Here is a 17,575-nt window from a genome sequence, read left to right on the forward strand (position 1 = left end):
CACCAGTTTCAAGCCTGGGGGGAAACAGCCCTATTCTTTGCTCCTGTTCATGCATATCTATCAAAATCAAGTGCTATGTTTCCTGCCGAGGTCTGAGCACCAAAGACAAAGTAATTGTATCAATAAATTTCTCCTAATCATCTTTTCTCTTTGTTAGTTTTTCAGATTTAATTGAAGTTAAAAACATAATCTTTACTGTTCAATTTAAACTGTTAACTGAAACATTGCCTGAAGTTTGCTGTCAAACTTTATTTACACTTCTCTATAATGCCACTGTCATTTACTTTTCCTTTTTCTTTCTCTTATGCTTGTGTATGTTCAGCACCATGAGTTGTTGCTGAAAGATATTATACAAATAAATGTTCCATGCCTTTTCTGCAACCTTCTTACAGTAAACCTTCTATTAATATGCAAAGGTAGAGGAGTCTGTTCAGAGTCATATTTAACAATGACTCTATGGCTCGTTGGCATTATCCACTGTCTGCTGGGCCATTGCGCAAGTGAAGGGTATTTATTAATCTGTAGAGGGGGGGGAGTACAGTAGCCAGAAATTGAATTCAAGTAAGAGTAGCACTAATTAACCATTAAATAACTCATGAAAAAAGTGAGAAGTACTGTAGCCCACCTACTTTTCAATTTACTCAACTGTAACAAGTACAGTAAATAGGCCCTAATGTACATAGCAACCATTTGTATACAAACAAGAAGTCTTGCTTTAAAACAAATTGTAGATCTGTGTCTCTCTGGTGCCTCTTTGATTAAAACAAATCTGTTCTTTATTTAATGAAGTTACTCACAGCATGTAGAGCAATGAGAATCTTCACTCAAGCAAGAGTAGAAAACCGTCCTAACATTGCTTCTAGTACAAGAAAAAAATTAGTGTAGTAAAACTATTCCAGTCATTTGAAGTTACTCAAATATCAATGTAAATTAATGAATGTAGCTAGTTTCTACTCACTTCTGACCATAACAAAGCTAGTCAAATCTATTTAATATAATCATGTAGCATTTAAATATTGTAAAAAAAAAAAAAAAACATCAAAAAGAGTAGAAATATTTTCTTGCACTATAGCATTTTATTATGAATTTAACAAATAAATATGAGTTATATTTTTCAATAATAATCTGTTAAGATGTAACTACACTGCACACACTATTTCTGTAATGTTTCAGAGCAATGACAGAGAACAATGGCACAATGAATCCTTTATTCACAGATCGTTCAAGGCATTCTGAATCATTAAATGGTGCAAAAGAATTGAACTTGAGTAGAACTTGACTGTTTTTGGTTGTCTATCATTTGGTATTTAACTAGGATTAATGAAAATCAGTGAACTCTCACTATAGCTAAAAAATCAAACTACCACATAGTAAGGCTTCAAGATGAAAGAATAGGAAAAATCTTCCTTTCTATCGACCGTTCGAGGGTCTTTTATCCAATATCTTTCTTCCCCTCTTCTTTTTTATCTCATTCTCCACTGATGCACACAGAGGCATGCATCAGATATGACCCAGAGTCAGACGTCTTTGTCATGCTTTTCATATTAAACACAAGCAGGAAGAATGAAAAATAAGCACTGCCTGTTGAAATCTTAGGCAACCGCATTCACGTCTGTTTATCTTAAGCTTACTTTTTGGCTCTTTGCAGCAGGGACTTGAATACATCAAGAATTTCTGGGTCCTCTCCATGAGACAGCACTGGAGTGTTCTTTTCCAGCCAATCAGAGGAACGAATCTGCTGCCTTAGAGTACCAATAAGTGAGTCCAGACTCTCTGCAGGCTTAGATCCTTGGCAGTCCAGCAAAACAAACTCCTCTGCGCCAAGCGAGCCTGTGTCAGGAACAGGGCTATCCCTCTCTTTCAGCTGGTCTGATGACTTGCTCTGGGGCGAGGATGTGGAATTAACAATCGCAGCGTTGTCTGACTCGTCGCTCTCCTCTTTTACAGTTTTTTTACTCCCATCAACAATTCCTTTAAAAGAGGGTGTATCTGAGGTGATACTTTTTCCATGGGTTTCTTTCAAAGTCTCCTGAATTCGCTTTAGGCCTAAAAAGACACAAAACATCATTAGTTTCTGCCTAACTTTAGTATAGAGCGCCTTGCCAACATATTTATACCCCTTGAACGTTTCCATATTTAGATTGGCTTGCTTGTATTTTTCTGGGTTTTTATTTTTAAAAGCAAAACATATGTATTTATAATTGCACATGAGAAGGAGATTAAAAATTAAATATATTTCTATTTGTTACCAATTAAAATGTAAAAAGAGTGTGAATATGTATTAGCTCCCTTTAGACCGGCTTACCAACATAAAATCCGGTGCAAATAAATAGCCCTGAGAAGTCATTTACACTGGCAGGCCTGGGAAGTAGAGCATTAATTTGAGAGACAAGCAACATGTTGATGAAATTCTGATGGAGCTGCTTAGATCCGCAGCTTAGGTGGGTCAAATCCAGTCTTTACTATGTAGCAAGAGGAAAACAATAATACATTTCCTAAGAACAATGTAATAAAACCTAAAGAAAGATGGGGCAGAGAGGATTTTATTAGATGACAGCAATGCTTAAAGGAATTGATTATTGAAATTCCTGTGATGTGAGCTCCCAATTTTTAAGGGCAAAAAAAAAAACTTTATAAAATATATACATCTCCTTGTCCCAGAAAATAACTAAATGTTTCAGGAAAAAGGTAAAGACACAATTAAATAAATAAATATACCTTTAAATGTTTAAATATACCATATATTAAATAGATCCTCAAATCAAATATGTAAATAATTAACTCAATAATGTTGGATTTTTTTTAACTCTTGTAAAAATACATTAAACATTTGGTCTTTAAAATATATAGTAAAATAATTGTTTACGTATATTTAATATTTTTATATGTATTATATTAATTTCTATAAAGCTACGTTAAAGGTTTTAAATTTAGTTGAGGTTTGGGTTTTGATGGGGAAATTGCAACCTCTTCAGTGTTTTGTTCTTCAGCCTCATACTTGTGGATTTTAAGATGTGGTTTGGATAACTGATTATTATCACATTTTCACATCTCCTAACTTTTGACTTCAGAAAACCTTGGTTTTGAGAGAAACGTTCAAAGTCAACTCCATGACTGCATAGTAGATCGGCTCTGTGGTAGAAAACCAGCTCATCTTTAGACCTCCATTCCTCTCCTCGATAGTCAGCATGTTGGCACAGATATGTGTTGTTTTCATAAAAAATTTATCAAATTTGGTCTAAACTTTTTAAGAACTTGTGCTTCCGCTTTTCTAAGTGATTCCTTTTGAAAGGTTTATGGGGCTCTTGTTCACACTTTGGCAGATTATCTGAGCAATGTATAATTTGACCGAATGATGAATTTGTTTGTCCTTCCCTTTCTGTGAGGACTGTCATCTGTCCTAAGCAGTCTGTTTACCTTATAAACAATATGTCTCACTTTAAAATGATGGATTTCAGATTGTTTGGAAATGCCCCTATAACCTTTCCAAGATTGATAGTCAAAAACAGCTGCTTTTCTAAGGTCACTTCTAAAATTTCTCCTTACTGGCATTGTGTTAACACACATCCGTATCTTCCAAAGCACCACAATGTTAAAGCCCCTAATTTTATAGAAGGTTATCAATAATTAATCAGCAGCAAATAGGCTTCAAGATTTCCCGTCTAAATATTGGTAAAGGAATCAGGTATGCTTAGTATAACATCTTTTCTATTTATTTTACTTTTTAGTTATATTCTATATATAATGACAGAGTTAAATCTGTTGCAATGTTATGATATATGGGAATAAACATAGGTTGCATGCTTGCTGATAATAACATGTTAAGCTGAATGTCTACTATAAATAGATGATATATTGACAAAAACCTTGATAATGGTCATTTCATCATATTGCTATCAGGTTGATAAGTAAAACATGGCTGATATCAACAATTAAGTTTATTTTCATTCATTTGTTCTTCTGTGTTTTATGATGGGGGGCTTGACGTGTTTTTTATTTAGTCATGAGACAGTGATAACGATGCAGAGCAGGGAAGGAGTATTGGTACTATGAACGTTTTTTCAAGGTGCCAATGTGGTGGGGAAATATATAATATGGGTAAATATCATCAATATTAATATCTGATATCCATATCAGCACGTGTTGTCATATAGTTGCATTCCTAATTTTTACCAACAGAGTCTCAAGGGTGTTTGTTGAGTAGTAGTGATTTATTCCTTATGAAGAAATGTAAAACAGGGGATGAGACTGACCGAGCTGAAGTTGGGGCTGCTGGTCTGCAAAGACGATCCTGAACCATCCAGGTGTAGAGCATGAAAATGCTTGGCCGCAGCTCAACAACACTTTGTGTCTGAGAAAACGCCTCCAAAGAGCCAACTCTGCCTCAAATGATGACTCGCTCAGATACTTTGAAACAACAACAAAGAGTTGACATTTAAACAACAAACCCCCATGTTTTCCAAGCTAATAGAAAATATTGATCTCAACAGAGATAAATGCGTTACTGATATTGATAGTTTTGGGGGGTTTTACCTTCCTAAAGTCAGCCCAAACATAGAGGCCAGCAGGTCTGTCCAGGAAGGGGATGCCAATGCTTCGCAGCTCTGTGGTAAGAAGACTGTGAGAACTTTTTAGCCTGCAACGGTTCCCTGGTAGAAACTCGTTGTTGATCCAGTCTGTGAAAATGCAAAGTCACATGTACAGTTTAAATCACCAAACTTTCTTCACTTTACTATACTGTAAAGTAGTACGTCAGATTGCCATATAAAGGAGGGGGTAGATTAAATCGTTTTGGGAGATTTTGAAAGTTTTAAATGACATTCAATGACCTGTTGACTGAAGTGAAAGGTTATTCTTTTGATCAAAGCAGGGTTTTAGCATATATTTGTCATTTTTTTGTTTTTGTTTTGGTATAGGCAAATATTTCTTGGCTGTTACACCACCTATGGAGTCCAACAGGGCACTGTTTTAGCCACCCTGTTGCTTACTTTATATTTTAACTTTGTGTTCTTTTTTGGAGCTATAATATAACCCCCAAAGTTTTGCAGATTATCTTTTTCACCCATGAAGTTGAAAAAATTAATAGCAATGCATTAATAAGACTCTCCATATAAATTATAATAGTTTGCTCTCAAAAATGGTAATGGTTCAGATCTTAGCTGAGACCATTAGCTTGTTGCTGTTGCAGAGAATTGTCGTTCAAAATCATTTTATGGTTTGGATTTAAATGTATTCACAGTACAGAGTCATCTCTCTTAAAAGTTTTTTTATGTTTTTTTTTTTTACTGACTCTGGTGACTGTGTTGTCTTGTTGTTAGATCTGTCAGTTACTTTTGACACAGTTGACCACAGAACTTACTTTTTCGTTTGGAACAGTGGGTGGGGGGTGGCCATACAGCTCTAGATTGGTTTAAATCTTATTTGGCCAAGCTTTATGTGTTTGTCTTCATAGCCACATGTTCTTCTCTGCTTCATTAGTGTGTGTTGTCCTGCAGGGCTTTATTCTGATCCTCTTCATGTTGTACCTCCTCCCACTTGGCTTTCTTTTTAAGAATGATGGGATTTATTTTCATTGTTATGAAGATGATACACAGATTTATGTCCCACTAAAGAAAAATGACATTACCTTTCCTTGTTCTACCCTTTCTTGCTTGGCAGACCAGAAAAAAAAGATGGCTCTAAGCTTCTTAAAACTTGATGATGAAAAGACAGAGGTGGTGTTTTTTGGTATTTCCAGGGAAATCTACCTGACTGCTGCTGCGTCTGACCCAGTATGTCAGGCCTACTATTACACATTTAGAGGTTAAAATAGATTATGTTATTAAGTTTTTAAATCACATTAAAGCTGGTGTAAAATCCAGCTTTTTTTCACTTGAGTCAAATAGCAAAATTAAAACGCATTCTTTCTAGTCATTTTGAAATTGTATTCTATGCCTTTTTAACCACTTGGTTAAATTACTGCATTTTGCTCTATATGAGTCAGTGATTCATGCATCTTCCAGCTTCAGAGAGTAAAGAATGCTGCTGCATGTTTCTTAAAAAGTATCAGTACAGTACATTTAACATATTTCCTATATTTTAGCTGATTTACACTGGCTGCCAGCATATTTTAGGATTCTTTTAAAAATCGTTTTGTTTGCTTTTAATGGCTTTGATCCACCCTACCGGTCTGATCCGCTTCATCCATACACACCCTCTCAGATCAGCTGACCAGCTGTTACTGAGGGTGCCAAAGACGAGCTCCAAAGCTGTGGAATGACCTTCCCTCAGGCATTAGACAGGCCTCTTCACTTTCTGCTCTTAAATCCTTTCTTAAAATCCATGCCTTATGTTTGAGGTTTGACATAATCTGAGATGTCTGACTTTGCTTTATTTCATTATTTTATTATGACTTTTATATATTGCTTTGTTTAATATTTTTTTGATTGATCATTTTGTATCTTATGATTGTGTGTAGCACTTTATTCCTGTGGATGTTTTAATGCTTCATAAATAATCTGTATTGTAAAATGAGTTTAAGCCTGCTCTTCTTATGGAAAAAAAATAAAATCTTTAAAGCATTTTATTGAACAGATATTCATTTGATCCAATTAAAATTGAAAGAGCAGGTGTTTGATTGATAATATCAATTTTACCTAAAAAAAAAAATGTTTGATAGTCTTTTTAACAAGTTACTGACAAACTTGTGTGGTTTCAACAGCTAGTAGATGGGAGTCAAGGTAGTTACTGGTTCATCACTAAACCAACAAGTTTCTTTTACAGGAGAGGCTTGGGAGGCTCCAAAGAAATCTGGCTCTGATAATTAGTAAAATTTCCATCAGTTACAAAATTTGCACTTGTTTTTATATCATATTTTCTATGTTTAAATAACCTAAGGTCGGAGCTTCAAAGATTTCTAAGTTGATATCTTTTTTGTTGTATTTTTTTAAAGTCCCTTTTATAAATGAGATGTCAGACCTAAACAAAATAACCTTTATAAATAAAGGTTAAACGCAAAAACAATAACAGATTTATTCATATTTCCTTGACTTTATAAAAACAGAGAAGAAACAATCTAGCATTTTAAGTTAGATACTGTAAACAACCAAACCACTGCTCTTGGGCTCTTATCAGTGTATCCTCTGTTAAGAGCGTTTGACAGCCCATATAAAAATGGCAATTTAATTACCAAATGTTAATTCTTAAAACTAGCTTCATATGTAAACTAGTATTTCATAAATGTTTAATTATAAACAGAGTTTATAATTCTTACTATAAAGGGACAAATATCTTTTATACCATAAAAAAACTGGTGCAGAATACCACAGCCCAGATTGTGCAAAACAGTCAGAGCATAATTTAGCTCAGAGTTGGCCACCATTGTTACACTGTGCCTTACGAGGTGGACTTTAAGACTCATTAAAGCACCAGCCGAGCAGCTCCTTTATTAGCAGACTTATACACTCCGTGTGTAAAAAGGAGCGCTACTGCAGGTCATTCATCCCTGCTGCCATTGACTTTACAATGCCACTGGATTATAACCTGGTATAATAACACTGCGATAACTTATACTATTTATCTATTTAACAAACCAGAAACCACACTTTACCTTTACTGTACATAAGATACTGTATATATAAGTCACCTTAAATCTCTCCTTTATTTTTTACCATCCACTTTAAATATCTAGATGCACTATATATACTTCATGCACATTTTCCTCCTTAATTGCCCTTCTGTTTGTTTATTAGAGCAAATGTCACAAGTGAATTTCTCCATTGTGAGATCAATAAAGTTCTATTATATTCTATTGATGTTATTGGTTCTTACGACTCTATCATACCTAAAACCTCTTTACGTCATTATTTTTCATCTAAAACACTGAGGTCAAACAACTAGAACCTTCTAGGTATCTTCAGAACATGAGCTAAAAAGAAAAGATCATCACATCTATTCAAATCAACTGCAGTTTGACATCTTGATTAAACATTTTATGTAAAATTTTTACATAAAAATGTATCTTTATTTATATTAAGCATTTTATTGCGTTTTTATTCATTATTCAAATCTGTAAATAGAATTTAGTTGATCTGTTCAGCTTTTCCCCTTTGTGGATTTATTTGTTTTTTTCAAGGATAATCTTACAACTTTTCTTATGTCTAATCATTAATGTCATGTAGTTTGGAGCAATTGACAAATATTTACGGTGCAATATGACAAATATTACACATTGACAGCTTTTATTGCTTTTATAAAAAAAAAAAAAAAAAAACATTCTGTGAGGGAAAAAAATGATCAGCTTTTAACAATTAATTGTCAGAGATGATTTGTTTATACAGACACTTAAGAATCTTGGCTCATACCTCTGTCCCGGAGCAGCTGAGCCACCTGGTGCTGCAAAGTTCCAGGCAGACCGTGGAAGGAGCCCAGCTGAGCCAAAGCCTCCACAAGATCTGTGTTCACAGTATATAAAGTACCAATCCTGATTCCTGCCATTGCAAAATCCTAGAAAGGGAAAAAAAAGACAGAAAGAATAACAAAAAGCTGTGAGACCAAATACCCACAGAAGGAAACTTTTAATTCTGTTCTGTCAGCAGGAATGCAGAACTCTCTGGTTGGCAGTAAGTACCTTGCTCATCCCCCACATCACATGCGTCCTCTGTGGGTCGGGCAAACTGAAATAAGGGCAAATCAGTGGGAGATAAGAGAATGTCCTCAGTCGGAATTGTGATGATTAAGGTTCTAATACAGTAATCATGCAGAACCTCTCAATGCTGAGGACACTGTGAAAGGTGACAGACTCATCAAAGACCGTCAGCATGTACACCTCATCTACAATGGCGTGCAGCTCATTTCTGAAAAGAGATGCCACAAAAAAAACTATTTTCATGCTTTCACTCACTATTAACAACAAAGAAAATGCAAAAATAAATGTAAAATGATCCCTGTAGTGTCTGCTGTCAGTGTAAAAGCCCAGAGATTTATGGCTATAGCAGCTCTGCACGCTGAGGGGAATTACTCTTGTGACTCTTAGGCACATGGCTGTATTTGACAATATGCTGATGTTAAGAAGAGGCGATAAAAGTCTATGACAAACACTTGTTATTCTACACACTGTAGAGAACACATCACAGATGTGCAGGAGGATTTACATCCGGCTAAACCGTTGGATAATAGAGGGGTAAACATACCTTTTAGCAAACTCTAAGAAGGCAATCATTTCCTTTGGAGTGTAGATCTCAGCCAGAGGATTGTGAGGGTTCATGAGAATAAGGGCTCGAATGTTCTTCCCCTTAAAGAAAGCAACAGCCTTTAAGTAAATATAAACTCCCTTAAAGTGCTAATGAGAAAAATACCCCATTCAGTGTATTTTCTTATTTGAATTTATGAGATTATCCTGTCAATGGAATACCTCTTGCTTAGCCTTTCTCAGCCCTGCTTCCAGTTTCCCAACGGTGAGGTGAAAGGGTCTGCTGTCTTTGCCATCAGCCTATATATGACCAATAAGAAAAGGCAAAACAAAAACATTTTAGACATAAACAAAATTACCTCATGTGAGTAAACATGATCACTTTATTTTACATTTCAAATGATGATTCAGTGACTGTTGAACTGTTGAAACTCTAATCAAGTCACAAATCAGACTCTTCATCACACTGTAAACATATTAGCACTACATGGCGAATTTTCAAATCTCACTAAATAGAATTCTAGTGTCAAGTGTTAAGTGTTCTACTGCATTTTGCACCATATTTATCTATTTTTTTATTTTTGCACTGCTCTGAACCTTCCATATCAATGCCTTTTGCACCATATATCTCCTACACTGTTTACATTTTGATCCCTGCTGCAGTTTATAAATGGAAATGTTTGTTTTCCATAAAAACAGATCAGTATTCTTACCTCACAATCCAGAGGAATATGGAAGAGTTTTACAGCACTGTACAAATTCAGATCTTCAGTTATGACTCCATAGAAAGGAGTAGGAATAAGAATGGCATCTGAAAGAGAGAAACACACAGCGAAAGGTAGATTCTAAGAGGGGGCAGTTTACATGTTGGATTTTGAAAAAGATGCTTAATTATAAAGAACACTAAATAAAAATACACTTTTTAGACACTTATTTGCAACAAAATAAAACATAAAAACGGTCTATTATATTTTTCTTCTACATTACAGTTTGGTCTATCACAGCAAATCCCCATAAATATATATAAAATATTGGATAACAGTAAAGGAAAAGGTAAAAATATTTAAGGTTTTGCATGGCATGTAATAATAATATAATTTTGAATATTTTTAAATTACATTTCAGAAAAATAAACAATTTATATTTTTAAATCACCTATTTTCTATATTATTTAAGTTTTCAGTTTTGATATTTTTCATGACGCTAAGATTTAGTCCATAGAGACTATTTGTGTCAGTAAAAGGCTAAGGCTGGTTTAGTGATCCATCCTGGAGGCAAGAGATAAATTTAGTCTGAAAAGAAGCTCAGCGGTGCCTAAAAAGAGGTCATGCCTGCGTTTGAACTGAAAAACATGCCATTTATGGAGCTGATTGAATACCTGTGTTTTTTCTCCAACTTGTTGTGTCTACAATATGAGTTTAAAAAAATAAAAAGCTCTCTGTTGCGTGGATATTTGTATTCAGCTAACGCAGGTGCTTGCAATATGCCTTTTTCAGCCCACCTTGAGGATCACAAATTACAGCAGCAATACATGAGAAGAGCGAACCACAGCCATTCATCACCACAACCTGAAAGAAACACAACAAATGGTGAAAACAGTCTTCTATGAAAGAGCCAACAAAATAACAGAGTTGGTAAATATGTGGTAAACTCATCCAGCTACTAAACCAGAGGTTGTTTCCAAAAGCAAATTAAGCAGAGAGCAAATTGGCATATTGTAGATGTGTTGCATGTATAGTTGCAGCTCAGTGAGTCTGTTTGACAATGTATATAATTATGCTGTTACAATAGAGTTTTTGTAAAATAAAATAAAAAAAAAACCTTTATGATACTGTTTATCCCTGTTCTATCACCAGCTGTCTTCGGGCAAGAGGCGGGGTCACCCTGAACAGGCTGCCAGTCCATCGCAGGGCAACACAGAAACAAACAACCATTCACACAAATACTCAAACCTAAGGAGAATTTAGAGAAGCCGTTAAACCTAACATACATGTTTTTGGACTGGGAGGAAGCCAGAGTACCGGGAGAGAACCCACGCTTGCACAGGGACAACATCCAAACTCAATGCAGAATCGAACCCCAAACCTTCTTGCTGCAAGGCAGCAGTGCTACCCACTGTGCCACTGAGCAGCACATTATTGTCTATCGATTGGATATTATCAGCCATAAAAACCTACTAGAAAATAGAGGAGGCAAAGCCATTTCATGGGACCGATAACGGCCAATAAAAGCCATTTAATGGTTGATCACATCCAAAATGAGTGCAACCCTGTCGGTGTCAGTCACATTTCTGATTAGATTCTCTGGTTCTAATTCAGGATAAACGTGACGAAAAATGGATGGATGATACTGTTTTTCATACGTTTTTTTTGTTGTTGTTGTTGTTGATTAAAAATAACATAGAACACATTTTTTTTTAACACTTCAGTTTTTTTTTTTTTTTTACTCCAGTGTTAGTCTAGTTAGTCTGAATAATAAACTTTTTTCTTTGTTGTACTTTACATGTCCTGGAACCAACTTCCTTAAATTAAAAACAGAACCTGAACTGAAGCTGTTCCCTCTTTTAAATTACAACTACATATCAATGCATTTGCACTTCCTAATATTTTCTTGTGAAGTTGAACGCTTATTTTATTTCTTTATGTCTATCATGTCTTTACTTTTTTTTCTTTTTTCTTTAGATTGACATTTCCCATTTTTTCTTTACATCTAATGTCTACATTCCACAGTTATTTTGATATATATAATTTGTTATCTATCTGTTTTTGCCATTTTTGTGAAACCCTTTGCATAACAATCCCTTATAAACCTTTCACTACCCTGCACTTTAATGACGCTGTAGTGATATAGATGGATCTATTCTACATATATCTTTTGGGCCAAAGTAGTCTGTGTGCTTTGTTGTCACTGAGGCAACTGTCAACTCCTCTGTGTACAAAGTAATCTTCAGTCAAATGCGGGGCCATCTGTGCAAAAGCTGAATGTTGGCTTCAAGTGGGCTTCTAAGCAGTACTGGTCCAAAGCATGGTGCATCGATAATAAAGTGTCTGCAAAAGAAAATTTAGATTGATCTAAAAATATTCAACAGACAATGTGAGAAATTCACAAAACAAAACAGATGATAATTTGACCTATTGCTACCAAGGAAAATGTCTGGACCATTAAACATTTTAAGCTCAGCCTCAGAGTGGAAGGTAAACGCAGGGACATTGGTACCTAAAGTTTTTATCCCTTATCGATTAGCTCATGATTCCTATGTAGAGTGGTTAAAAGGAAAAAATGTTTCTTTGGGAGATGAGAAGCTAACAGAGCAGATCTGAAACGTCGAAGGCAGCAGCGTGATGAAGGTCGGTGCTGTTTAAAAGTGTTATGTGAGAACTATAGTTTACCCTGAATGGTTCCAAATGGTCTGTGCAACACTGCACCAGGAAGAGCAGGGGGGTGGTGTGAGGAGAACATGACCAACCTGCTGCTGTGCAGGACTTTATGCATGCAGATAGGTCAGGCCCTCACATCCAACCTGTGTTTGACCTGTCACAAGCTCTACTTTTAGCAGGCTTCATAACCTCAGTTAGAAAAACTTAAAAAAAAAAAAAAAAAAACTTTTTTTCTATATTCACTTAAGTTATAACCGTCTGTACATCAAATTGTTGATATCTAACCAAAAGTACTGGAACTACTCACATTATCAGCTCTCAGTGGCTTGGGAGAGCAGCAGTAGTGAGACAGGAACTTTGCAACTTCTTCTCTAAGACTGAAGGGAGACAAAAATTGTTATTTAAAAAGATAACCACCTGAGATGTTCATTTCAACATGAAAGGATCTGAAGGTTCTCACAAAGTGTGCCCAATCCAGCTGGAATACTGCAACAGGGAGGGCTCCACGTGCAACATGTCAGGCTTAGTTAACTGTTGCAGAAAAGAAATTGGAGCATTTGTACAGGCAGCGGGAACGACTGAAAAACGGTCTAGACAATCATATTACAGTATTTACGGTGGAACATTTACTGACTATGTTAGACAAGCAGATACTTGTCTTAAAGGTATAGTGGAGGATTTTCCCAAATTTTTGAAAAGACCTACTCTCTCCACTTAAAAAAAAATGCGCATGCACAACCCTGTCCCCACTCCCAAGTGGGAACGCCTATTTAACGCGTGCACAAGCATGCAAAGCACATTTCTCCTTGTGCACGCTCTGTTTAAATGTTTTTGTCATACAAGCTTATTTTCCAAAAGAAGATTTGCTATTTTTTCACTGTCTGACTCACCACCGGTAAGAACACATGGGACAGCCTTACGTAAACATATCGCCAGAATGATTGACAATTAGGAGGACCACTTATTTTGATGATGCACCCGGAAAAAGAAACATTCTCCCCTATACCTTTAAATCACTATATTGTTCTATTATTTAGAAGCGTTGCTGGTTCTCATAAGGGGGAAAAATTCACTTAATAAGCTGGGGAAAGCTCATTTTGTGCTTCCTCTAACATCTCTGTAAGAAGCTCCTCAATATTCTTCTTGGCTTAAATGTGAATTAATTTCATGTAGCATCATTTTTTAGAACCGTGTGTCCATTTAATTGTCTCTCAATAAAAAAATAAGATGGAAACTATTTGTAAATTAGCTTGACACAAAATGCCCTAAACATTTTTTATTATTATTTGTAGGATTCCTGCATCATGTCATTATGTGTGTGACTGTATCATGTATCTTACTCTTTTATAAAGGAGATCATAGCACAGTTTGTTCTCACTGGTTCCCAAGTTGACTATACCCTGGAAACAGGAAACAATGTTATAATCTTGATTTATGGATCCTGTTACATTATGATGCCAACTTACATCAGGATTGTCTGTTTGGTGATATTTGTCCATTGCATACTGGATAAAGCCCTCTTGGAGAATGCCTTGATGCTGTCTAATGCTGTTACCGCGACTGGACAGATAAATGCTGTGGCCAGGAGCCTCTGAACCTCTCAGTGTTCCTAAAACCTCCTGTGACACTTGGCAGGTCTTGACAGATGTGGGCTGGGACTTTTTTGTCTCCTGAGTGTAGACAGGCTGTGCTGCGGGCGCCTCTGGGGGAGGCTGAGCTAAAGATGACGAGACAGTGGGGCCGACTGAGGCCACGGGAGGAGTAGCCAGATGAGCCAGAGGTGAGACAGGCGGATTGGATGTCACGGTAGCTGAGGAACCTTGTCTGGTGGTGAACAGCGCCCCCGTGAGCATGCTGAGCAGGTGGAGCTCATGCTGCCTCTCCATTTCTGCCCTTCTCTCCTCCCTCTGCTCCCTTCGCTCCTCTGCCTGGAATTCTCTCTCCAGTCGAGCCTCCTCCAGGGAGAGGAGGCGCTCCTCGGCAGACTTCTGCCAGTTCAGGAAACTGACCAGAGCCTTGTCCAGGCTCTCCCGACCACCTGATTTGCCACATGAAGCTCTGCCACCCCGCCTACGCTTCCTCTGTTTCACACAACCTGACCCATGAGGAACCTCCCTGTGGAGCTGCTCAGATGTTTCTTGCATCACAGGACCAATCTGAGTGGCAGATGTTGCAGAAGCAGCAGCGGTCCTCTCACTGAAACCTAAAAATATAAATATATATTACTCTCTGAAACAAAGTACAAAAGAAAAATATGTTAGAAATACATTTGTATATATAATGTGTGTGTATTGCAGTAGAAGAATCTCACACTGTTTTATTTTTTAGTTTTTAAGAGAAAATATATATCGACAGAATTAGGGCTGCAACTAACGATTAATTTGCAAACTGATTAATCTGTCAATTATTGTTTTGATTAATAATCAGAGAGCCAACGCGTCCTTTAAGAAGATTTTTTATGAAACTAGACCAGGTGAAACTAATTTTTTTTCCAATTGAGGAGTTTTGGATAGAGCATATTGACAGACGAGAAAATTTTTCTATTTTAATGCAAAACGTTTACATTATTTTCTTTACAATTTTGGTATAATTGCTGAAGGGTGGTTGCTCTGTCAGCTAGAGACATGCATTAAAGTCTCTATATTCCAGTGAACGATTAATCAATTACTAAATTAGTTGATGATTATTTCAATAATTAATTAATCACAATTAATCTGATTGTTTCAGCCTTAGATAGAAGTCTAATTAAGCTAAATGCTAATGAACCATCTTTCACTCTTTAAAAGTTTTTCTAAGTTGATCAGAGAGCTCCGAATGAACTAAAGCATCTCAGCAGATGAACATAGATCAACATCTAAACCTTGACAGGCCGGTTTTCCCTCAGTTAAGGTCAGTGATTATGATTCAACCATCATGACATTAGGGCAAGAAAACTGCGCTAATGTGGCGTCTAGGGGAGAGTTTCAATGTGAAAGACTGTTGTTGGTAAAAACATGGAATGTAAATTCGCCAGCTGACGAAGACTTAATTTAAAAATATTATATTCGCTGAGCAGACAAAATTGAAACTTTTTCAAAGGTGGTTGTTCTGCGAAAAAAAATAACATTTAAGAAAAAAATAACATCATACCAGCAGTCAAACATGGCGACGGTGGCGTAATTATCTGGGGCTGTTCTGCTTTATGACCTGGATGAATTACTGTAAGTTGTGATATCTGCTTTCTACCTAAAACCCTGAAGATAAATATTCACCTTGGTGACCTTAAATTCAAATGCATATGGAGGACAATGATCCATATAATTTAAAAAAAAGATTTGAGTTTCCTTTTCTGAGTCTGTGTGTTAAAATTGAGAGGTTGTGCTTTACAGAGAATTCATGCTTAAAACACAATGAAAACAATCCTGCAAAAAGAAGTTAGACATAATTCTCTCAAGTGGCCATGATGCTTGGAATAAGTTAATTCCTTGATTAACTACCTTGTGATTAAGGAAGAATTTCATTTAACCATACTGTAATATTATCAAAGGTTAGATTTCTCCTGGTTCTTGCTGTGAGATTATGCTACTGCACAAATAAGAGGATTTATTCAAAAGCTTTAATAAGAGAGCCAAGAAATGTATAACCATATGTCGCATGCTTATTTTTTTAAACTGGAGATTGTATTTGCCTGAGGGGGAGACTCTTGTATTAGTCGAGGCTTCAGCTTGACCCAGTGTGTCCTCTGCTTCCAGTAGAGACTGTCCATCTGTTTCCCGATCATCCCCGCAGACATAGTACATCTCTGGTGGTGCAACCCCAGAGTTCAGCATGCTCTCCTCAGCATCTTCACATTTTATATCCAGTGAATCTTCAGCTTTAGGTGGCTGGCCGAACAGAAACCCACCTGAGGATGAGGGGCCAAACGAACCGACAGGGACCCCCTGCAGGTATGCCTCAGAGCCACCTGAGCCCTGGAACACCTGCTGAGCAACAACAGCTCCTCCCAAAGAGGAGTAGCTGACAGCCGGGCGATTCGCCAACACTCTGTCCATCACGTCATAAAACTTCCAAGTCCTCATCTTGTGGTTGTCTTTAATTCGCCTATACTCCAGCTTCATCTTCTTGATCTTTTCCCTACATTGGTCGCCTGAGCGGTAGATGCCCTTTTCCCGCAGAATGTGCGCGATGCGGTCAAACACGCGCTGGTTGCGCAGAGAGCTCTCCAGCTCGATCTGCACCGACTCGTCAGACCAGAGCTGCAGCAGCTCCACGATCTCCGGGTCGGTCCAGTTGCTACCTCTTTCATACCTCCTGGTGCGGAAGTCCATAATGCATCTAAGTTGTATTCTGCAACAGAGGAGACGCGCCTGGTTTAACTTTAACAGCGTTGATTATATCTCATCTCTGTTCAAAGTTATTAACCACCCTCTCACCTTAGAACAAAAGTGCAGCTCTTCAAAACACTATTGATGTGGTGTTGTCATTCTGGTGTTGCATCACGGCACATTGACCCTATTTCTGCTGAGCGTTTGTTAGAATGTGCTGGTTTTTTTTACTAATTCTGTAATAATCTGCTCGTAACTTCACAGGATTGGGGGAAACAGACGCACACAATATCTGCATCCGGGTTGACGGCACATGCGTGCTGTCCTTATTCCGGGATAACTTTGGCTCGTGTTAACTGCAAGGGGCTGCTGTAAGCGGGCTGGCTTTCACTCGTATTAGGCTGCAACTGGGCAGATACACAGACTCACACGGCTAATGAGACAGAGTTATGGCGCCATCTAGCGTACGGTGTGCAGTCCTGCTCCAATACTGTACCTCTAATGTTAAACCATGAGAGGGCAGTGACACACAGTAAATAGATGCGCTCTACTCTCATTAAGGGATTGGAAATGAAATATAAGGGCAGGAAGAATTTGTTTAAAATGATAAAACTAACTAAATCGACACAGAACAGCTAAAACGCCAACACAAAGTTATTTCATATTTTCTTTGCATTTGTTAAACATTTTTTATTTAGTTTAAATAATCCTGGAATATCGTTAGG

At 37.0% G+C, this 17,575-nt stretch overlaps 1 protein-coding gene across 1 annotated transcript; it reads right to left on the reverse strand.

Annotated features, from left to right (window-relative positions):
• Positions 1-1,107: 1,107 nt before the first annotated feature.
• On the reverse strand, positions 1,108-17,150 carry LOC107105208 (1-aminocyclopropane-1-carboxylate synthase-like protein 1). Its single transcript, XM_015405333.1, has 16 exons — positions 16,959-17,150; positions 16,214-16,872; positions 14,013-14,749; positions 13,887-13,946; positions 13,007-13,077; positions 12,854-12,923; positions 10,671-10,737; positions 9,883-9,980; positions 9,392-9,469; positions 9,171-9,271; positions 8,745-8,834; positions 8,609-8,654; positions 8,343-8,484; positions 4,534-4,676; positions 4,254-4,407; positions 1,108-2,046 (listed from the first exon to the last, which is right to left on the reverse strand). Exons 2-16 carry the CDS (start codon positions 16,851-16,853, stop codon positions 1,628-1,630), a joined length of 2,916 nt encoding a protein of 971 aa, XP_015260819.1. The 5' UTR covers positions 16,854-16,872; positions 16,959-17,150; the 3' UTR covers positions 1,108-1,627.
• Positions 17,151-17,575: the final 425 nt, after the last annotated feature.

The sequence above is a fragment of the Cyprinodon variegatus genome, unplaced genomic scaffold, assembly GCF_000732505.1.
Source record: "Cyprinodon variegatus isolate N-32 unplaced genomic scaffold, C_variegatus-1.0 Scaffold2149, whole genome shotgun sequence".
In the NCBI taxonomy this organism is placed as follows: Eukaryota; Metazoa; Chordata; class Actinopteri; order Cyprinodontiformes; family Cyprinodontidae; genus Cyprinodon; species Cyprinodon variegatus.